Raw genomic sequence first — 21,602 nt, forward strand, 5'->3', positions numbered from 1 at the left:
ATGGCTCCTAGGCAGAAAAGTCCACTGTAACTCACTACAAAGAGTCTAAACCTGTATGTCTTGCATGTGATGCATCTCCCTATAGGGTGGGTGCAGTTTTAAGCCACATAGAAAAAAATGGGAAACAGGTTCCTATAGCATTTTACTCAAGAACTTTGTCCTCTGCTGAGCGCAACTATGCTCAGATTGACAAAGAGGCCCTGGCCATTGTTGCTGGAATAAAAAAATTCCATGACTATTTATATGGCAGGGATTTCACGGTCTACACTGACCACAAATCTCTGTTGGGACTGTTCACAATAGACAGACAAACCCCCCACATACTATCTCCTAGAATGTTGAGATGGTCTATTTTCCTATCTGCATACAATTTTAAATTAATTCACAAACCAGGCAAGGAAATGGGCCATGCTGATGGCCTCAAAAGATTACCACTGCCACTAATGGATCCAGATCCAGCTGCTGCTGCTAGAATATTGTCCATACAGGACATACCTGAGTTTCCCCTCCGTGCAGGGGACATTGCTTGTGAAACTGCCACAGATAAAATACTTAGTAGAGTGTTGTCATGGGTATATACGGGCTGCTTGGAAAAAAGTCCAGGCTCAGAGTTTCAGAGCTATTTTGTCAGGAGGCATGAGTTGTCTGTCTGTCCCCTGTCTGTTAGGGAAATGGGAATTATGGCTGTTTCCCCATAAAATGCATAAAGGGTGTATTTTATTGGGAAACAGAGTCATAATTCCCACTTCCCTAAGAGACAGGGTTTTACAATCATTACATGAAGGCCATCCAGACATTCTCAGAATGAAAGCTTTAGCTAGAAGCTACCTCTGGTGGCCTGGCCTTGATAAGGACATTGAGGCTCAAATCCATGGTTGTTATACATGCCAGCAATCCAGGCCTGAAATGCCACAGGCTCCAGTTCACAGGTGGGAGAAAACGCACACTCCCTGGTCTAGGGTTCACATAGACTATGCTGGGCCTTTTCAAGCACAGCTCTTCCTTATAGTAGTGGATAGCCACTCCAAATGGCTGGAAGTAATTCCAGTTCCTAACATGACTACTGCTTGGACCATACAGGTGCTGAGAAAACTCTTTGCCACACATGGGTTGCCAGATGTCTTAGTTTCAGACAGTGGGGCCCAATTCACTGCTGCTGAATTTCAGGCTTTCCTTAGAGCTAATCTCATCAGACATGCAACATCTGCACCTTTTCATCCATCTTCTAATGGTCAAGCTGAATGTATGGTGAGAACAATGAAAGAGGCAATCAAGCGCATTGTCACAGGTGACTGGCATCACAGATTGGCAGATTTTCTACTCTGCCAGCATTCTACGCCCTGCAATGCTACAGACAAAAGTCCTGCTGAACTACGTTGGGGGAGGCGTTTGATCACTAAACTGGACAGGTTGCATCCAGATAGAGTGGCAGCAGAAGCCTCTCGATAAAAACCCCCGAGGGGGCTGCACATGGGCGATTGGGTTTGGGCCAGGAACTATGGTCATGGGAATCTGTGGGTTCCTGGTCAAATTACCAAAGCATCCAGGCCCGTCTTATGAAGTGGGGTTGGAGGGAGGGCGAGTTGTCAGATGCCACATTGATCAACTCAGAAAACGGTTTCCAGAATGGCCACTAAGTGAGGACTCCATCATAAGTCCCTCCCTAGGTCCTCAAATTTGCAGCCAAGCCAGTCGTCACATGGACTCTCAGGACTTTTCCTTCATAAGTGAGGAGGAACCAGAGGGAGAAGTGGGGAGTCCAGAAATGCAACATGGGTCCCCTGAAGGAGCAAGCCAACCGGACTTCAGCAACCGCTATGCCTACTCTGCTGATCAGTCTGACTCTGGGGTGGGCCAACCTGGAGAGGCCAGCCAGAGAGCATCTAATCCCCTTGACTCAGGAGCACCAAGGGACACAGGTCTGGGTAAGCTGGTAGACCACAAAGTGACTGGAACTTCAAGACGTTCCATGAGGGCACACAAGCCTCCTTCTTATCTTGCTGATTACGTTGTAAAATAAAGAGCTATAATATTGTTGCATTGCAGCTTGCCACTGTACTACAGAAACTAGTGTTATGATGTTAACTGTCTGGCGTACTGATAATGAAGGCATATTCATTCAGGTGCTATGATGTAACTGTCTAGTGTGTTGTCAACGAAGCCTATTCATTCAGACGTTGTTTAATAACATTGTAACCTATATGGGTTTTTTTTTTCTATTACTATTATTTAAGTTTGTTTTGATAATGAGTCTTGATAATTGCATTAAGACCAGGGCTTTTTTTCTCATAAAACACACAGAACAGAGTTCTGGCACCTTTTTTGGATGGCACCTTGTAGGGTAGGCAAGGTGGGTTGTATGACATGTGTGAGTTCCAGCACCTTTTTCTTTTACAAAAAAAAAGCACTGATTAAGACTAACTTGTGTTAATATTGTCTGATCTAAGAGGGGAGGGGTGTTATGTACTGGGCTCATGAGTAATACCAGGTGGGCTGCTGGAGCAGCTAACGGCTCTCCAGCAACCCAGACTACAAGTCTCCAGTGTTGCTATTGGCTAGCCCCAGGAAGCAATGGTTGCTTCAAACCTATTGGCTGCCACCTAGGGGCTAGACTATATATTCTGGCTAGTTGCAGCCATTTTCCCCAGTTCTGACTGTGCACGAATAAACCATGAGTTTTCTTGTACTCAGTTGTCTCGTCTTCATTCCTGCACCAAAGAACCTGCTACACAACACGGTACAATTACTTTAATCTGAGAAAGTGAACAATTAATAATTCAAACCAAGCAGTTTAAGTCCTTTTTAAAAAAACATTGCTCATATGGTACATTTTTGGATCAATAAAAGCATTTATAAAATCCCTTTAAGCTGGGTTATGCAATTTTGCACCAGACTGGACTGTACATATAAATGTTTGGGAGACATTTTTACTTGTAAATCAAACTTGTACATATATAGTATATGAAAAAGAAAGCTTAAAATTCCTTGCTACATGATTAATTAAGATGGTGGCACCTTGCTTGTCCGTGGCTGCTTCAGCTCTGAAAAGTGTGGGGGTTAGGGAGGGAAATAAACGATTGCAACTGAAGCACTTTTTAGAAATAGGGACAAGTAAGTAGAGTTGGATTGCTAAACTGTCATATGACTGACAGTCCATATTGGATATGAAGAAATTCAGCGAGAGAGGAACTGGACAAAACTGTTTGGGAGAGTCTGCATGGCCTTCAATTACTACGGAGGATAAGATCAATGATGGAGATGCCCGCGGTTGACACAGAGGGTGAAAGATCAGTTGCAATGTCTGGAGGAATGGGGAGGAAGAAAGGAAATTGCTGGAGGTGGAAACAGCAGCGTGCTCAGTGTTTTGAGCAATGAAGGCAGTATTTCAGACTGTTGCTGATCATCTTCAGAAGAAAAGGAGGTGTGACTGTAAGAAGAAATGCGGCAAATGCAGAGGCCTAACATCTAGGCTAAAAGCTAGACCTTACAGAGTGTCTCTTCCATTTATTTTGTTTGCAAATGCTTGCTCCTTAGAACCAAAAATGGATTTCTTGAGACTGGATTTTACAACAAACCGGGAGGTGAGAATTTGTTGTGTCATCATTGCAACAGAAACTTAGTTAAAGCCCTCTGTCCCAGATAGTGCTGTTAGCTTGATGGGATTTTCAACATTTCGGCTGGACCGGAGTTTGAGTGGCAAATCCCGGGGAGGGGATGTCTGTTTTCATATAAATGACAAATGGTATAATAATGCCAAGGTGGTTTCAAGTCTGTGCTCCCCAGATGTGGAGCTTCTGACCATCAAATGCAGACCTTTCTGCCTAGAGAATTCTTTGTTACCATTATCACAGCTATGTATATTTCCCCCGATGCAAACAGAGAAGAGGCCCTGAAGGTTCTTTGTCATACCATCAGTGACTTACAAACTACTCAGCCAGAAGATGCATTTATTGCAGTGGGAGACTTTAACCAAGTGGATTTGAAAGCTACCCTGCCACATTTCCACCAATATGTGGACTTTGCAACCAGACGGGACAATACACTGGATCTTGCTTATTCCAACATCAAGGCTTTCAAAGCTATCCCCCGCCCTCACCTGGGTTCCTCTGACCATCTCTCAGTGCTGCTTCTTCCAGCATATAAACCTTTATTAGTCAGAGTGAAACCTACAGTAAAGCAGGTGACGGTTTGGACAGAGGGAGCTATAGCAGCACTACAAGACTGCTTTGAGTGCACAGATTGGGGCATGTTTAAGGAAGCAGCTACTGATAACCAGTATACAACAAGTTGTATACTGATAACCAGTTGAGGAGTATGCCACCACAGTGTCTGCATATATCCAAAAGTGCATAGAAGATTTCTGTGTCCTGAAAAGCATTGTTGTGAGGGCGAATGAAAAACCGTGGCTGACTTATAAGGTCTGCAAGATGCTGAAAGCACGGAATGTGGCTTTTAAAGCTGGTGACATGCTGGCACTTAGAACAGCCAGAGCAAATCTGAAAAGTGCTATAAAAGGTCCAAAGCAAGCCCATTGCCAGAAAATTCAGAACTTTTTTCAGGAGCCAGCAAACACCAGGCGAATGTGGCAAGGGATCCAGGCCATTATGGATTACAAGATGACTCCATCAAGATGCAAGGATACAGACTTCCTAAACAAACTGAATACATTTTTTGGTAGATTTCAGGCATCAAATAGCACTCCTGCTAGGAAAGCTGTGCCCCATCCTGATGAGCAAGTGCTAAGCTTTGATGTCACCTCTGTCCGGAAAACAATGCAGAAAGTTAACATTCAGAAAGCAGCAGGCCCAGATAACATCCCTGGACGTGTTCCTAGGGAATGCACAGATGAGCTGGCTTGTGTTCTCATAGATATTTTCACTCTCATTGCAGCAGCAGTGGTCCCATCACGTTTTAAGACGGCCATCATCTTGCCAGTGCCAAAAATGTCCACAATTACAGGCCTCAATGATTACCGTTGGGTTGCACTGACATCCACCATTATGAAATGCTTTGAGAAGCTGATAAAGAACATTATTGTATCTAGCCTCCTGCCAACATTAGACCCGCTTCAGTTTGCCTACCGACCAAATCGCTCTACGGAGGATGCTAGTTCTCCATCTGAGCTTGAAGCATTTAGAGAAAAGAAATACTCATGTGCGTTTGTTGTTTGTCGACTTCACTTCGGCGTTTAACACAATCATTCCCCAGCATCTAGTAGACAAACTGGGTCTTTTAGGCTTCAACACCCCTTTGTGCAACTGGATTCTTGATTTTCTTACCAACAGGCCCCAATACGTGCGAGTTGGAACAAATACCTCTAATGTCATTTTCTAAAGCACAGGTTCTCCTCAGGGCTGCATCCTAAGTCTGCTGCTGTTCACCCTGTTGACCCATGACTGTTGTGCTAGGTTTGCCACCAACCATATTGAGGAGTTCGCAGATGATACAACAGTAATGGGCCTCATTCATGATGATAATGTGGAAGCTTACCGCAAGGAGATTGAGGGGTTGAGGAACTGGTGCAAGGAAAACAGCCTAGTTTTAAATACTGAAAAAACCAAAGAGATCATTGTTGATTTCAGAAAAGGCAGGCATAGCCACACTTCTCTGTGCATTAATGATTCACCTGTGGAGATGGTTACCAGCATCAAATTCCTGGGTGTGCAGCTAATGACTAGGCTTGTTTAGTTGCTCAGCAGTGAGACACTGGTGAAGTGGGCACAGCAGCGCCTGCATTTTCTGCATTGCATGAGAAAAGCACATGTTCCTTCTCCTATCCGTACCAATTTCTACATAGGGACGATCGAGAGCATCCTGTCATACAGCATCAGAGTCTGGTTTGGAAGCATCACTGCTTCAGACAGGAAGGCAGTGCAGAGAGTGGTGAGGATGGCCAAAAAGAAAATTAGCAGTTCCCTCCCATCCAGGACATAGCACATAAGCGTTGCTTGAGCAGGGTCCGTAAGATTATCTGGGACACTACACATCCTCTTCACAACCTGTTTTCCATTACCTTCTGGGAGGAGGCTTCATGGTATCCATAGCAGAACAACCAGATTCGGCCATAGTTTCATTCCATACAGCATTAACCTTGTGAACTCTCAGGCTTCCTTCTTCCATTATATATTCAAGATGGACAGTATTTAATATTTGTTATGTATATGTAGGGGGGTGGATCTATACATATGTTGTATACAGTATGTTTAAGTGTGTGCTATGTATATGTTTCACTTTGAGAGCGGGCAACTAAATTTCATTTTTGATGTGTGCTGTTGTGCCCACAGTAAAAAAATGACAATAAAGGTTATATTATCTTAAAGAAGGCCAGCATTTTCAACACAAATAGAGCTAAAATGAATATACACACATACATTTTCCCTTGCTTTCTTGCATACATCAGTTCTTCACAAAGCCTGGAGGCTGAACCCAGACTCACTTCAGATGTTGCTTCTGCCTAAATAAAGCAGCTTGACCAAGCAGAGGTTTTGGAGTAATGAGAGGGGCAATTGGTTAACAGATTTTATTAAGTGGGACCTTACCTTTCAATAGGTAATACCTCTGGAATTAAGAAGTCTATCCTGAGAGGTTCCCAAAATCCAAATACATCTATTCAGCTGCTTCTACAGCAATGCCCTGAAAGAAGGAAGACTGTTTTCCAGTTTTCCACAGATGTTATTCTTTTTACACTCCATATCTTTAGATGGTTTGATATCACAGATCCCTTTATACAAATTAAGGACACTTCAGTTCCTATAGGGATCTCCCTACCGTCCTGTATGTATCCCTGATGTGGGTCATATTAATATGGGAAATAAGTTGATTGCTTTCCACAGGATACCGTTCGTGCCCTCTGTGGATTCTTTGTTGAGAAGCATCCTGTTTTCACCCAAACTCCTTCCACATTGCAAACATTTCTATTTCTCCCCTGTGTGGATCCTCTTATGGGAACTAAGGTGTCTTTTTAATCTGAAGCTCTTCCCACATTCTGTGCACTGATGCAATTTCTTCCATGTGTGGGAACTAATGTGGTAAGGGATCTGCTTGAACTCAAACTCTTCTCTCTTATTCATTGCATACATATAATTTCTCTTCCGTGTGGATCCTGTTATGGGAAGTAAGTGCACAGTTCTCACTGAAGTTCTTTCCACATTCCAGGCAATTCTACAATTTCTCTCCTGTGTGGGTCCTTTTATGGTAAGTCAGATTGCCACTGCCAGCAAAGCTTTCAACAGTCTGTGCATTTATAAGCTAATTCCCCAGTATGGATCCTGTTATGGAAACTGAGTTGACTGCTTTGGCTGAAGCTCTTTCCACACTCCAGGCATGTATAAGGTCTCTCTCCCGTATGGATTCTTTTATGGTAGGTAAGGTGACTGATGGTTTTGAAGCTTTTTCCACACTCCATGCATTTATAGGGTTCTTCTCCTGTGTGGATCCGTTTATGGGAAGTAAGAGAACTCTTTCCACTGAAGCTCTTTCCACAATCCAGGCAGGTATAGGGTTTCTCTCCCGTATGGATTCTTTTATGGTAGGTCAGGTGACTGCTGGTTTTGAAGCCCTTCCCACATTCTATGCATTTATAGGGTTCTTCTCCTGTGTGGATCCCTTTATGGGAAGTAAGAGAACTCTTTACACTGAAGCTCTTTCCACACTCCAGACATGTATATGGTTTTTCTCCTGTATGGATCCGTTTATGGTAAGTAAGGGAACTGCATTTCCTGAACAGTTTTCCACACTCTGTGCATTTATAAGGTTTTTCACCTGAATGGATCCTTTTGTGGCAAGTCAGTTGATCACTATTTCTGTAGTTCTCGCCACACTCAATACAATTATATGGTTTTTCTCCCGTATGAATCCTTTTATGGGAAGCAAGGTCACCACTTTGCCTAAAGGTCTTCCCGCACTCTAGGCATTTATAGGGTTTTTCTCCTGTGTGGATCCGTTTATGAGAGGTAAGAGAACACTTTACACGGAAGCTCTTTCCACACTCCAGACATTTATAGGGTTTCTCGCCCGTATGGATCCTTTTATGGGAAGCAAGGACACCACTTTGCCTAAAGCTCTTTCCACACTCCATGCATTTAAAGGGTTTCTCTCCTGCATGGATCAATTTATGCTTAGTAAAAGAAGTGTTCTTCCTGAAGGTTTTTCCACAGTCTACACATTTATAGGGGTTTTCCTCTGAATGGATCCTTCTATGGCATATCAGGGAACTACTAGTGCTGAAGCTCTTCCCACACTCTGTGCATTTAAAAGGTTTTTCTCCTGTATGGATCCGTTTATGGGAAGCAAGGGAACTGCATGTTCTGAAGGGTTTTCCACACACTGTGCATTTATAAGGTTTTTCACCTGAATGGATCCTTTTGTGGCACATCAGTTGATCACTATTTCTATAGCACTCTCCACACTCAATACACTTATAGGGTTTCTCTCCTGTATGAATCCTTTCATGGGAAGCAAGGCCGCCACTTTGCCTAAAGTTCTTTCCGCACTCTAGACATTTAAAGGGTTTCTCTCCTGTATGTATCAATTTATGCCTACTAAAAGAAGCATTCCTCATGAAGGTTTTTCCACACTCTACACAATGATTGGGTTTTCCCACTGAATGGGTCCTTTTATGGCATATCAAGTAACTAGTAGTACTGAAGCTCTTCTCGCACTCCATGCATTTATAGGGTTTCTCTCCTATATGGATCCTTTTATGGGAAATAAGGACACCACTTTGCCTAAAGCTCTTCCCACCCTCCAGGCATGTATAGGGTTTCTCTCCTGTGTGAGTCCTTTTATGATAAGTCAGATAGCCACTGTCAGCGAAGGTCTTTCCACAGTCTGTGCATGTATAAGGTTTTTCGCCTGTATGCTTCTTGTTATGCAGACTAAGTTTACTGCTTGTGGTGAAGCTCTTCCCACACTCAGTACACTTATACGGTTTCTCTCCTGTGTGGATCCTTTCATGAGAAGTAAGAGAAGTCTTTATAGAGAAGCTCTTTCCACAGTCCAGGCAGGTATAGGGTTTCTCTCCCGTATGGATTTTTTTATGGTAGGCCAGGTGACTGCTGGTTTTGAAGCTCTTTTCGCACTCCATGCATTTATAGGGGGTTTCTCCTGTGTGTAACCGTTTATGGGATGTAAGAGAACTTTTTCCACTGAAGCTCTTTCCACACTCCAGGCATTCATAGGGTTTTTCTCCAGTATGTGTCCGTTTATGATAAGCAAGGGAACTGCATGTCCTGAAGGGTTTTCCACACTCTGTGCATATATAAGATTTTTCACCTGAATGGATCCTTTTGTGAGAGGTCAGTTGATCACTCTTTCTGTAGCTCTCGCCACACTCAATACACTTACAGGGTTTTTCTTCTGTGTGGATCAGTTTATGATCCATTTCCCCTGAATGGACCCTTCTATGGCATATCAGGTAACTAGTAGTGGTGAAGCTCTTCCCACACTGTATGCATTTAAAGGGTTTTTCTCCAGTATGGATCCTTCTATGGAAACGAAAGGAACTCTTCACACTGAAGCTTTTACCACAGTCCACACATTTATAAGGTTTTTCCCCTGAATGGATCCTTTTGTGGGATTTGAGACACTCCTTGTTCCCGAAGCTCTTTGCACACTCTAGGCACTCATAGTGTTTTTCTCTAGTGTGCATCCTTTTATGGAAAGTAAAGGAACTGTTTGAATTGAATCTTTTCCCACAGACCGTGCACTTATAGGGCTTTCCCCCTGACTGTGTTCTTTTATGGGAAGTTAGATTTCCTCTCCACCCAAAGCTTTTTCCACAGTCCACACCTTTGTAAAGCTCCTCCCTTTCCTGGGTCATTTTATGGGGAGTAAGTTTATTACTGCTGAAGGTCTTTCCAGTTTTGAACTGGTTACTAAAATTGGGGTTTGCTTTGAATCTTTTTCTGCTTTGACATTTCCCCATATTTTCTTTGGAGTCACGTTGGGTCAGGAAGCGATCCATTTCCACACATTCAAGAATAGTTTTTTCTCTCCTCTCCTGTTTATTTGTAGGTGCCTCTTCAGGTATTTCAATTTTGATTATTCGCAATGGCACTAAATTTGGCTCTTGGTGATTTTCCTTCTTCTGCGCATCCAGTGCTTGAGGGGGAAGAAAAATAAATTAGAATAATGCACAACATACAATTTGCTGTACCAATGCATAGATTTATCTATTACTGGGCACCTGCAGAGAAAGAAACAGGGGAAATGGTAGCATGAATATTGGTTATTAACTTAAAAGACTAGCATGGCTCGTGGTCTAACCCTCATTCTTGGCAGTTAAAAATTTAAAGCAAGACCAGGTCTGGACATCAGGATGTGGCACACAATTTGTCTCCCATATGGTGCATCTAAGTTACATTCAATAAGAAAACGTATGCCATTGAAGTTAAGGCATTGAAGTTAACATCGGATGTTCTTGCTTGACAAAAACATCCTCTCCCTCATCATCTTCCCAATAGCTCTGCAGTGATGACACGGGCCCACAATGACCACAAGACCAAATGCCGACCCTTGCCAGAATGACTGATCAGCCCACTGATCTCTTTCTTTTAAATGAAATTGTGCTACTTAAGAGGACGAGGGCAGAGTGGAATTAACATAAGAGGACAAAAGAAGAGATGAAATCATTTTTAACAAGATACGTATAGATGTAGGTTGTGAATAAAGAATCTAGTGACTCTTTGCTCTGACATAATTTTCCTCCAGAGAACCCTTACCTAAATAGTCCACCATCGCAGACATTTCCAACATGACTTCTCGATGGAGGGCTTTCTGGCTGGGATCCAGCAGCGACCACTCTTCACTACTGAAATGGATGGCCACCTCCTCAAAGGACACAGGACCCTAAACAAGGAATAATCCCTGTGAGCAGACTCGGTAGAATTTGCGATATCTCCTTTCATCCACAAATACTAAAAGCACAAAGTGCAAATTCTTTTTTTAAAAAAGAATGTTATTGAATTTTATAGGCTTAGGGATAAAATAGGATCGAGTTAGGGATTAGAATTTAGGGTGGGGTTGGGATGAGGATTGGCGTTGGGATTAGGACAGGGTTGGAATCAAAATTGGGGTTATCCCCCAATAACGCTTTCATTCTTTAGCAAACAAGCTATTGTCCGGGTACATATGTTCAATTAACAATAGTTAATATAGTATTAGATAACTGTAGAAAATGTAATAAATGATAATCAAAAACAGTATCAGTTAATCAATACATGGCATTCTTTTTACTAATATATATTCAAAATAACATATCACATTCATTTCATACTAGTTCATTTTCCTTACCATTGGTAAAAATTATCCCATGTTCTATAATAAACTGAATTTTCTTTCTCTTTAATCTTAACGTCAATCTATCCATTTCTGCACATCCTAAGATTTTCTTAATTAAAACCTCTTTAGTTGGTAAGTTTTCATTTTTTCCAGCATTGGGCAAATGCTATTCTCGCTGCTGTCAGTACATGCAATATTAAATATTCATTCTCCTTCTCATAATTAGATCCTAATATTCCTAACAAAAACAATTCTGGCTTAAATTCTATCTGTCTTTTAGTCATCTTTTCCAACCATGTATGTATCTTAACCTAAAACATTTTTGCTTTAGGGCATATCCACCAGATATGATAGTAAGTACCTGGCGTTTGTTTACATTTCCAGCAAATATTCGAAATGTTTTTAAACATTTTCGCTAATCTGGTGTCATAAGAGCCTTGGTGGAGCAGTGGGCTAATACCTCCTTAAGTAACACCAGCTGCCTGCAATTAGTGCAGGTTCGCATCCCACCAGGCTCAAGGTCGACTCAGCCTTCCATCCTTCGGAGGTAGGTTTAGTTTTGTTTAGTTTAGTTTTATTAAATTTTTATACCCCCCTTCTCCCGAAGGACTCAGGGCGGTGAACAGGGCATATAATAAAAATACAAAAATACAAAAGTTAAAATAGAATTAAATTAATGCCCAAAATAAAACAATAAAATATACAAATATTTAAAACCCTAAATTAACTCCCCATCAGGCCAGGCCAACTTGTTCGAATAAGTGGGTCTTTAACCCGCGCCGGAAGGAGCGGAGATCCAGTGCCATCCGGAGCTCAACTGGCAGTTGATTCCACAGAGCCGGGGCGCCCACAGAGAAGGCCCTCCCCCTGGGGGCCACCAGCCGGCATTCTCTGACCGGAGGCACCCTGGTAAGGTAAAATGAGGACCCAGATTGTTGGGGGCAATAAGCTGACTTTGTAATAATGCCACTTGGGGGGGGGACGAAAGCCCTAATAAGCAGGCATAGACATAGAATGAAGGCTATTGCTAAGCACATTGATTTGTGCTTACTGTAGATTGTAAGCCGCCCTGAGTCTTCGGAGAAGGGCGGGATATAAATGGGATTAAAATGAAATAAGAATAAATATGCCATCTATAAAACATTTTATACAAGTTTTCTTTATATGAGACTACTTTAGTCAATCTGATATTTCTATCCCATAGTTTCTGCCAGTCTTCCAAGACTATAGAATATCCAGTTTTTTTCCCGTGTTATGTTTCATTTACTTGTTCTTCTTCAATCTTTAAATTTAGCAGAAATTTATAGAATTTCCTAATCAAGTTTTTATCTGTTTTTAACAATGTTAGATCGAATTCTCTGTTCTTTATAGAATCACATTGTCTTTACCGTATTTTCCGGCGTATAAGACGACTCGGCGTATAAGACGACCCCCCTTCTTTTGAGAATATTTTCAAGATTTTTCGTCTTATACGCCGGAAAATACTTACATGCCAGTTGCCAAGTGTCCGACACAAGCCCGATTCAGCCCCATCTGATGCAGATGGTGCAAAGCCTCCCTTTTGAAGCCCAAAGGGGCTTTTCCTTCCACCCACCCATTTGAGAGCACATTTGCAGACGGAGCAGCCACGTGTCTGGAGCCAAGCCCCGCCCAGGAGGCGGTCAGCCAGGTGGGCTCGGAAGACGCGCTGGAGAGCCGGGCTTGGGGCGGCCATGCCGAGGCCGGCTGGCGAGGGCCGCTGCGTGGTCTGCAGGCGAGAGGGGCGCCAGGCCCACCGGAAGTCCCCAGAAGTTCCTGGAATGGGCTGGCAGGCACGCTCTTCCCCGGCCTGCCGGAAGTCCCTGGAAGTTCTTGGAATGGCCTGGCGGCGGGCGGGCGCTCCCTCCCCGACCCGCCGGGGAGCGTCTCCCAAAACGCAGTGTCTGGTGGCCAGGAGTCTGTCGGCCTGGTCGCTGGCGAGCTGGCCCGTGGCTAGGGCCGGGACCCAGGAACCGGTAGCCGGGTGTGGGTGGGGGGAAGGAAAGCCGGACGCAGGCTTCTGCGGCTGGTTGCGAGGCCGGATGCGGGCGTCTGCCGGGAGAGATAGCGGGTAGCAGGGCGCGCTCTGCTTATGCTCAGATGCCGCTTGGGTGAGGGGGAGGGGCTTCCTGTCGCTCCCGGGGTCTCACGTTGCAAGGGGGAGGGGAAGGGGCTTAGAGGCTCTTGGGGGTAGGAAGGGAGAGTCACGTTGGAGGGGGGACTGAACTAAGGAGGCTTGAAGTTGCTTTGCAAGAATGGGGACGCTCGACTGATTTATGTTTTTTTCTCCGGTGTATAAGACGATTGGGCGTATAAGACGACCCCCCAACTTTTGAGAAGATTTTCATGGGTTAAAAAGTCATCTTATACGCCGGAAAATACGGTAGATCTTTTTCATATCTCATTTGAATTTGCAAGTATGGCCACCATGCTAAATCAATACCTTGTTGTTGTAAATCTTGTTGAAAAAAGAGTTCTGGTCTTGTGCATAGCGCAGCAGTCAAGGGGTTCAGGGCTCCATGCCCTGCATCTGAGTTTCTTCCTGTTAAAGGTAAAGGTTCCCCCACACATGCGTGCTAGTCGTTTCCAACTCTAGGGGCCGGTGCTCATCTCCATTTCAAAGCCGAAGAGCCAGTGCTTGTCCGAGGACGTCTCCATGGTCATGTGGCCAGCATGACTAGACACCAAAGGCGAACGGAATGCTGTTACCTTCCCACCATAGTGGTCCCTATTTTTCTACTTGCATTTTTACGTGCTTTCAAACTGCTAGGTTGGTAGAAGCTGGGACGAGTAACAGGCGCTCACTCTGTTATGCGGCACTTGGGATTCGACCTGCCAAACTGGCGACCTTCTGATCGACAAGCTCAGTGTCCTAACCCACTAAGCCACAGCGTCCCCTTTCTTCCTGTTAGGGGACCCTAAACGGGCTAGAAGCCACCCTGGAGAGGCAGCAAAGAAGAAAGGAAGTCCTAGGGATCTCGGAGAGACGGAGGTTGAAGCCTTCCAGAAACCAACAGGAGAAAGACTAGCCTAACTTCAGAGTCTAGCCCAAGCTGCAAGCAACCGAAGTCAAAAGCACTATTTTAAACTGATTGTAAACAGCGTGCTTGAATCTGGGTAAGAGCATCGATTTTCTCTATCCTACCTATTAACTTTCCTGAAAGGGGGGGGGGAAATTCCCAAGAATTTTTGCCCCACCCTTTTGCTAACAAAAAGGCAAATCAAACCTTTTCTGGAGGACTAAAATCTGAAAAATAAACCAGTGCTGAGATCTACTGGTGGATAGCGACTATGACAGCTATGGCTTTCATGCAGGACTTGGTAAAATCTGGAAAAAACTAATTTCTACATTTGACCTTTAAAGCTTTAACAATAAAGAACAGCTGTGACAAAAAAGAAAACAATCTGGCTGCAGATAAAGTGAGATTTACAAAATTAGGGGGAAAAGAACTTTTTTGAACTCTCTGGATTATAAGTATTTAATTCTGACCTCAAAACTATTTCCAGGGGGGAGGGGATTTGGATTCTTGGTCATCATGGAAAATCAGAGATTTATAGAAAGAACTTACCAAGAAGTAAAGAACTTACCAACTTTACAACAACAAAAATTTCAGAAAAATATAACAGAGAAGGAACAGATAAAACAGATAACTGAATACGAATCTGATGATAGAGATTTAAAGATGGAATCCTACAAAACAAAGAAGTATGATTTAATACAAGTGGAAAAAAATTACAAGAAATACTGGATTTGGAAAAGACAACCTATATTTCAACACCACAAAATAAACTTGAGGATAATAAAAAAAGACTGGATAAAATGGCTTGCAGAAATGCCAGGGAAAACACTAGAACTGGAAAGACAAAAAATGACCAGAGAAAAAGAAGGAAAAAGATTTTCAACAAAAATGAGTGGGCAAATCCCTCTAACAAAGATACTATACTTGATTTACCTTTTATATCTACAGTAACACCTATAAGAATATGGAAAGATTCTTTGACTCAGAAGAACATATTGGTTAAGAAAGACATTGGGCAAAAGTAAAAGGTTAAAGTGAAAATTAAGAAAATAGATGATGGGGCCTATTAGAGAGAATATTCAAAAAAAGCCATTCTATTTGAGAACAGTTAAAGAGAAAAATTTTGGATGTGAACTTGGATATAAAAGAGTTGGGATGGCCTATATAAAGGAAATGTTTTAAATATCTTAAAGTGATTGACTTTAAGAAAATTATAAATGGATTAAAAAAAGTTTTGACTAAGAGCTAAAAGACTGGAGGATTAGATTTATCAAATGGAATATTTCAAGATTAGATACATTATCAATTATGGTACAAAGAACAAAAAAAATTGGAAATAAATATGTGTTAGTTTATAGGAAATAGGGATTTTAAATAGCATACTATCTTTTTATTTTATTCTTTTTCTTATTCTTCTTTCTCTTTTTAGTCTTATTAATTCCTTAAGAAAGGTAAAAGTATTGGGTTGGTTTACATGAGAAAAATAGATTTAAATACATTAAATATAATTAACTCTGAGAAGATCTTAACCAGTAAAAATGTTCAGAACTTTGTGGGAAAAACAAATGTAAACAAGAACTGTAAACAGAATATATGATGAGACAATCAGATTGACTAGATAGAAAAGGAATATTATATTGATATGATTATTTGTAGAAATATTAGAAAACATTTATATTTAATTACCATTTATTAAAACAATAAGAATTGTATTAACTTAAGGTTGGTAAAAGAGAACACTATGGGGGGGAAAGGAAATCAAGTAAAGTTATCATGTGGATTATAGATTATAGAATTTAACTGTTAGTGAATGTTAGCTAAATGTAAACTGTCTACCGAATATTAAGGTTATTATGTTAAAAAATTAATAAAACATACTTTAAAAATATATTCTATGACTATCACTAAGTGTTGCATCTTATGATTTATGATGAAGTGTTGTATTTTATGATTTAGGATGAATGTATTTTCATGTTGTTTATGATCATGATTATCACTATTATTTTTATGAACACTGAGAAATGCATCGGAGACAAATTCCTTGTGTGGTCAGAATCCAGTTATATTTCATTTCTATCTTGTTGTTGTTAGTTGCGAAGTCGTGCCCAACCCATCACGACCCTATGGACAACGTTCCTCCAGGCTTTCCTGTCCTCTACCATCTTCTGTAGTCCATTTAAGCTCACGCCTACTGCTTCAGTAATTCCATCCAGCCACCTCATTCTCTGTCATCCCCTTCTTCTATTGCCCGCAATCTTTCCCAGCATTAGGCTCTTCTCCAGTGAGTCCTTCCTTCTCATTAGGTGGCCAAAGTATTTGAGTTTTAGCTTCAGGATCTGGCCTTCTAAAGAGCAGTCAGGGTTGATCTCCTCTAGGACTGACCGGTTTGATCGCCTTGCAGTCCAAGGGACTCGCAGGAGTCTTCTCCAGCACCATAGTTCAAAGGCCTCAATTCTTTGGCGCTCAGCCTTTTTTATGGTCCAGCTTTCACTGCCATACATTGCAACTGTGAAGACCATAGCCTTGACTATGCACACTTTTGTTGACAGGGTGATGTCTCTGCTTTTTAGTGTGCTGTCTAGATTTGCCATGGCTTTCCTCCCAAGGAGCAAGCGTCTTTTAATTTCTTGGCTACAGTCCCCATCTGCAGTGATCTTGGAGCCCAGGAAAATAAAATCTGTCACTGCCTCCATTTCTTCCCCATCTATTTGCCAGGAATTGAGAGGGCCGGATGCCATGATCTTGGTTTTCTTAAATTTTCTATCTATCTTCTCTAAATTACAAATTAATCCTTACTATCTCCTGGATTCTGTCATACTAAAAAAGGGTAGGGGGTATGCATGGGGTTTTTATTACTTTCACTTCCTGGATACAATACAAAGTAACCTTTTGTTGATTCACTTCAGGTCTATTAACCAAACAATGTAGCCATTTGCCTTTCATCTTATGTCTCTCTGAGGATCTGCTCTTTAGACAGCCAGGGAAAAGAGGAAGAGGAAAGAGGCAACACTTGGAATCTGGGCAATAAGAAGATAGTGCTGATGGAGCCAAATGGATGTTATCTTTCTTGAATAACACCTAGAAATCTGTCAATTTGAATCGCCCAGAAGAAGTGCGAGTGGGTAGCCACTTGAGAACACTTTAAAACATTGAATGGTGGAGGGAATTCCCCAGATCCTGTCTAGCACGCCTATCAATTTCTCTTAATAAATGATTCCTGTTGGAAGGAACTGCTTCCAAAAGTTCTGTTTTCTTAAGGTGTTGATTGAAGTGGGTCCTTACATTGTTTGTCCAAGCACACTTGGCCAATAAAGAAGTTTACTCTCTATTTCCTATAAATTTAAATTTCTAATTTCCTTATTGTGCTTTGCTCAGGAATAGCAGTATCGTATGTTGAGTCCCCAAAGGAAACTAGAGGTCTCCTACTGCTCCCCCATATTAGCTGCAGATCTCTTCCTTCCTACCTGAGTTGGGAATCCAGCAGCTCTTTCAGCTCCACCAATAGAAAGAGATGATTCAGTGAATAACGGTGACTCCATTTTGTCCACTGGGAAGGAAAGAGACAGGATGGAAAGAGGAAAGGGTTCAACTTCATCTTGTCTAGCTTGAAGGCACAACTGAAGATTTCTTCCTGTTCTGCCACGGAAACCTCCACTGGCCTCTTCAACACTCTGCCTTCGGTGGCCTTTCATAGGCTCCATCATGGGAGCCAAGAACAAAAGGAGAAGACCAAACCCCACCACACATTGTAGAACAAACCTCAATTGGATTGTTCTCCTATCCCTTTGGAAGAACACATGGAAGTACACTCTTGGCAACCAAAGCATTCGCTCAATCTCTGCAAATTCTCCCCCTCCCCCTTCCCTGCAGCTTGAAACCATCATAGAAGAACAATTTGTGAAATTCTACCAACCTAGGAAAATGCCTGCAGGTCAGGTGGAGTTAGAAATGGTCCAGTAGGGATCCGTGTAGGAATTGAGTTGGAATTATCTCTTAAGGAAGGCCAAAAAAGAGGTTACTGTCTTCTGCATCATTGAGAACAAAGAGAAATCTTTCATAATTGAGGAGCCAGATTGCAACTCAAGGTGGTCCCTAGAAGAGTGGGTCTTCTGCAAAAGGCAAACCATGGCCTTGACCTGAAGGGAGGGAATTCCTCTGTGCGCCTTAAGTCTTCTAGCTTGAAGACGGAGTTATAGCTTTCTTAGTCATCTTCCACTAAATCAAATGATGAAGATACGAGAAGACAGAGTTAAGGATAACTAGAATCTTTCCAAAAAATCTCCAATCCAGCGGAACGGTCTTCCCTTACCTAGTGAGGTTTCCTGACGTTGACTTTTACCCTTGGGGAACCCTCTGAAAGACAGATCACGAGAAAGATTTGTGGGATCCACCCAATTAGTCCCCATTCCTGGAAGGATCTCAGAACCTGAAGTAGAAGAAAAGGAGAGGGCTAAAGAGGACGGGACATGAGAGGATCTCTCTTTTACGTTCTTTCCAGAAGATGGTCAAGATGTCCATCGGTGAGGATGGATGAGGCCAATGGGAGAATTGCTCCAAATGAGATACTCTTTGGAAGAATGCAAGGCCAATTTCTTTAATGAGGCTATCTGAATTATCTACATGCATTATCAATCACCCAAAACTCTCTCAGAAAGGCATTTCCCACAAGAAGCATCTCTGACCTGGGGCCCTTCCTGAGCAGGGGGCCGGACTAGAAGACCTCCAAGGTCCCTTCCAACTCTGTCTTCTAGTCTATTCCTGCTTCTTCTCCTCTGCCAGGCTCGGCAGGAATCTGTCAGCCGCTGGCACCTCCGGGGAACTGGTCTCCTCTGGCTCTCCGAGGGTCCCTCCCGTCTTGGAAGCTGAACCCGAAGAAGACGTGAGCAGGTGGTCCCTTTTTTAGACTCCCCCTCCCCTCCCCCCTCTCAACTTTCTCCCCTCCCCCGTTGTTGGATCTCCTGCATGCACAGCCCGGAGCAGTTATGGGGTGGATTCCCCGCTCCCTCCAAGCCTCGGGATTCGGAGTCTGTTTCTCCTCCCATGGGGAGGATCTGAGTCGCTGGAGCCCCTCTTCCCCGGCCGCCTTCACCACCCCCACCATCCCAGATTCCCGGGGTGGTACTCACAGGCTGCAGTCTCCCGATCATGTAGTTTGAGGCCGAGCATGCGCATTGGCATACAGTCAGTCTGCAGCCCAGAGCCCGCCCCCTGCTGGGAGCTGAGATGAAATCACGGCCGTGGGTGGGACCTTGGATGCTATCAAGCCCAGATCGGCGCCAGATCTGGCCTGGATGACGAACTCTGCCGTTTAGCACCCGGTAAATGCCGTGGGGAGATGACAGGCCTCCCTTGCAGAAAGTCACCCGGAGAGTATAGGGATTCCGTACGTTTGGGAGCCGAACGATTCTCTATTCCCCACCCACCCTCCCTCCCGCGCTCTCTTCCTTTTTCTTTCTCTCATTCTCTTTCTCTCCCATTCCGTCTTTCTCTGTCTCTCTGTCTCTCTCTCTCCGTTTCTCTTCCCCCCCTCTTTCCTTCTGTCTGTCTCTCCCTGCCTCTTTCTCCCACTTGCACTCTCTCCCTCTCGTTCTTTCTCTTCCTCCCTCCCTCCCTTTATCTCTTCCTCTCCCTCCCTCTCCCCCCCCCCTCTCTCTCTCTCACACACACGTTCTAGCAGAACCTGTCACCTGGTGCTGCTTTTGGTATAGTTTGAGAGCTTGACGCCTGCTGATATTTCCCCAAAAGATGGGAATGCAAGCTCAGTCATGGATCAATGGAGCTTCAGTATTTATATCATTTGTAATAATTACCGTATGTAATTAAGGAGCGTGAGAAAAATGCGGAGGGGAAAAGGACAGCCACTGCCCTGAAGACAGAAATAATATAAGAATCAGAATCACCCCAGTTCCAAGGTCCCCTCCAGCTGTAGCTGCACATAATGTGAGTAAGACCCCCACCCCCGCATCCCGGTTTGTCAGCCTCTGCTCCAAAGGCTTATGGAGAATCCCAATCATCCAGGTAGGGTTGTCCCAACGGTGCTTTTCCAGGAGGGAACTGGACTTTCTTGTTCTTTTTTCCTTTGAAGACGTTTCGCTTCTCATCCAAGAAGCTTCTTCAGCTCTGATTACTCCCCACCATCCAGTCAGCGCTGAAGAAGCTTTTCTTCAAAGAAAGTCCAGTTGCCTCCTGAAAAAAAGCACCTTTGGGGCACCAAAGGCTTTGTCCCTCAGGGAGAAATCACGAGAGATTCTGCCCGGATACAGATGACTCATCAGAAGGGAGGATTCCCATTGGCGCAACGTATTCCTGGCAGGCCAACTCCAAGGCATCCCTGTCAAGACCGCCCGCCTCCCAATTCCACTTTTCCCCTTCTTCTCTTGGGACGGGGCTTATGGGAAGCCTCCATGGGCTCTGCTGGGCTCCCCCTTTTCTGCTGTTGCTGGGTCAACTGGCGAGCATCCCTGGAAGGGAAGGCGGGAAGAAGAAGACACTGCCTCCAGAAGGGGAAGAAGGGGGATGGTATCCCCACGAGAGGCGTTGGGGGTAAAGGCTTCAGTGCAAGGGAGGCGGGGCCTCCCTTCTGGCCACACCCCTCCCAGTGCGATTCCCTCAGGCGGGGAGGCGGGAAAAGCCGTTGAGAGAAAGAGGGGCGCGGCTCTGAGGGAAGCGCCGCCATCGGACTTCTTCGGGGCTCCTCGCAGACGGCTTCGACTTCTTTTTCTCGGTCGGACTCTGGATTTAGGCCTCCTTCTGGGTCCTCGAGACTCTTCGAGGGCCCATTATATCCAAAGGGGGCCCGGGTGGGGGAGAGAAAGGGACTGCGAGCCCTCTCCCCGGGAGACGTTGGGGAAAAGGCTGAAGGAAGGGCGGGAGGTTGCAAGACCCCTCCCCTCCCCCTCTGACCACCCTCCTCCCAGTGAAGCAGGAAAAGGCGGACCTTTGCTGGCTGGGGGGAGTGGAAAGAGGCCCACCTATGAAAAAAACACCATTGGGGGTCTTTGGGGCTCACAAGGATGGAATTGACTCCTTTCTCTCAGTCCAAATTAGGCCTCCCTCTCTTCTCTCATGGGCCCCCTCCACCACCATCCCTCAAGAGCCCTTTTTAGCCCCCATGAATCTCAGAAGGGGCATCACATCCAAACACTAGTTTAAAGCGTCCCTGATTTAGGCAGGCTGGATAAAAAAACCCAACCCAAAAGGAGAAGCACCACAATTCCCTCCCCCTAATTCAGCAGTTTCTCTGATGAGAAACCTCCCCCCCTCCCGTGAATCCCTCAGGGTCAC

The 21,602-nt window shown here is 44.0% G+C and overlaps 1 protein-coding gene across 1 annotated transcript; it reads right to left on the reverse strand.

Moving 5' to 3' along the window:
- Nucleotides 1–6,595: 6,595 nt before the first annotated feature.
- On the reverse strand, nt 6,596–19,180 carry LOC310634117 (uncharacterized protein). The gene is made up of 6 exons (XM_083352185.1): nt 19,001–19,180; nt 18,628–18,744; nt 18,232–18,533; nt 17,783–17,865; nt 10,722–10,848; nt 6,596–10,101 (listed from the first exon to the last, which is right to left on the reverse strand). Exons 4-6 carry the CDS (start codon nt 17,855–17,857, stop codon nt 7,226–7,228), a joined length of 3,078 nt encoding a protein of 1,025 aa, XP_083208311.1. The 5' UTR covers nt 17,858–17,865; nt 18,232–18,533; nt 18,628–18,744; nt 19,001–19,180; the 3' UTR covers nt 6,596–7,225.
- Nucleotides 19,181–21,602: the final 2,422 nt, after the last annotated feature.

Source organism: Vipera ursinii, assembly GCF_947247035.1.
Source record: "Vipera ursinii genome assembly, chromosome: 2".
Lineage (NCBI taxonomy): Eukaryota > Metazoa > Chordata > Lepidosauria > Squamata > Viperidae > Vipera > Vipera ursinii.

Coding starts and splice junctions, on each gene's coding strand:
- LOC310634117 (XM_083352185.1), bottom strand. CDS start 17,857: ATGGAGTCACCGTTATTCACTGAATCATCTCTTTCTATTGGTGGAGCT. Junction 10,849..17,782: donor CTGCTGGATTCCCAACTCAG/GTAGGAAGGAAG, acceptor TTCCTTGTTTAG/GGTCCTGTGTCCTTTGAGGA. Junction 10,102..10,721: donor TGCGATGGTGGACTATTTAG/GTAAGGGTTCTC, acceptor TTCCCCCTCAAG/CACTGGATGCGCAGAAGAAG.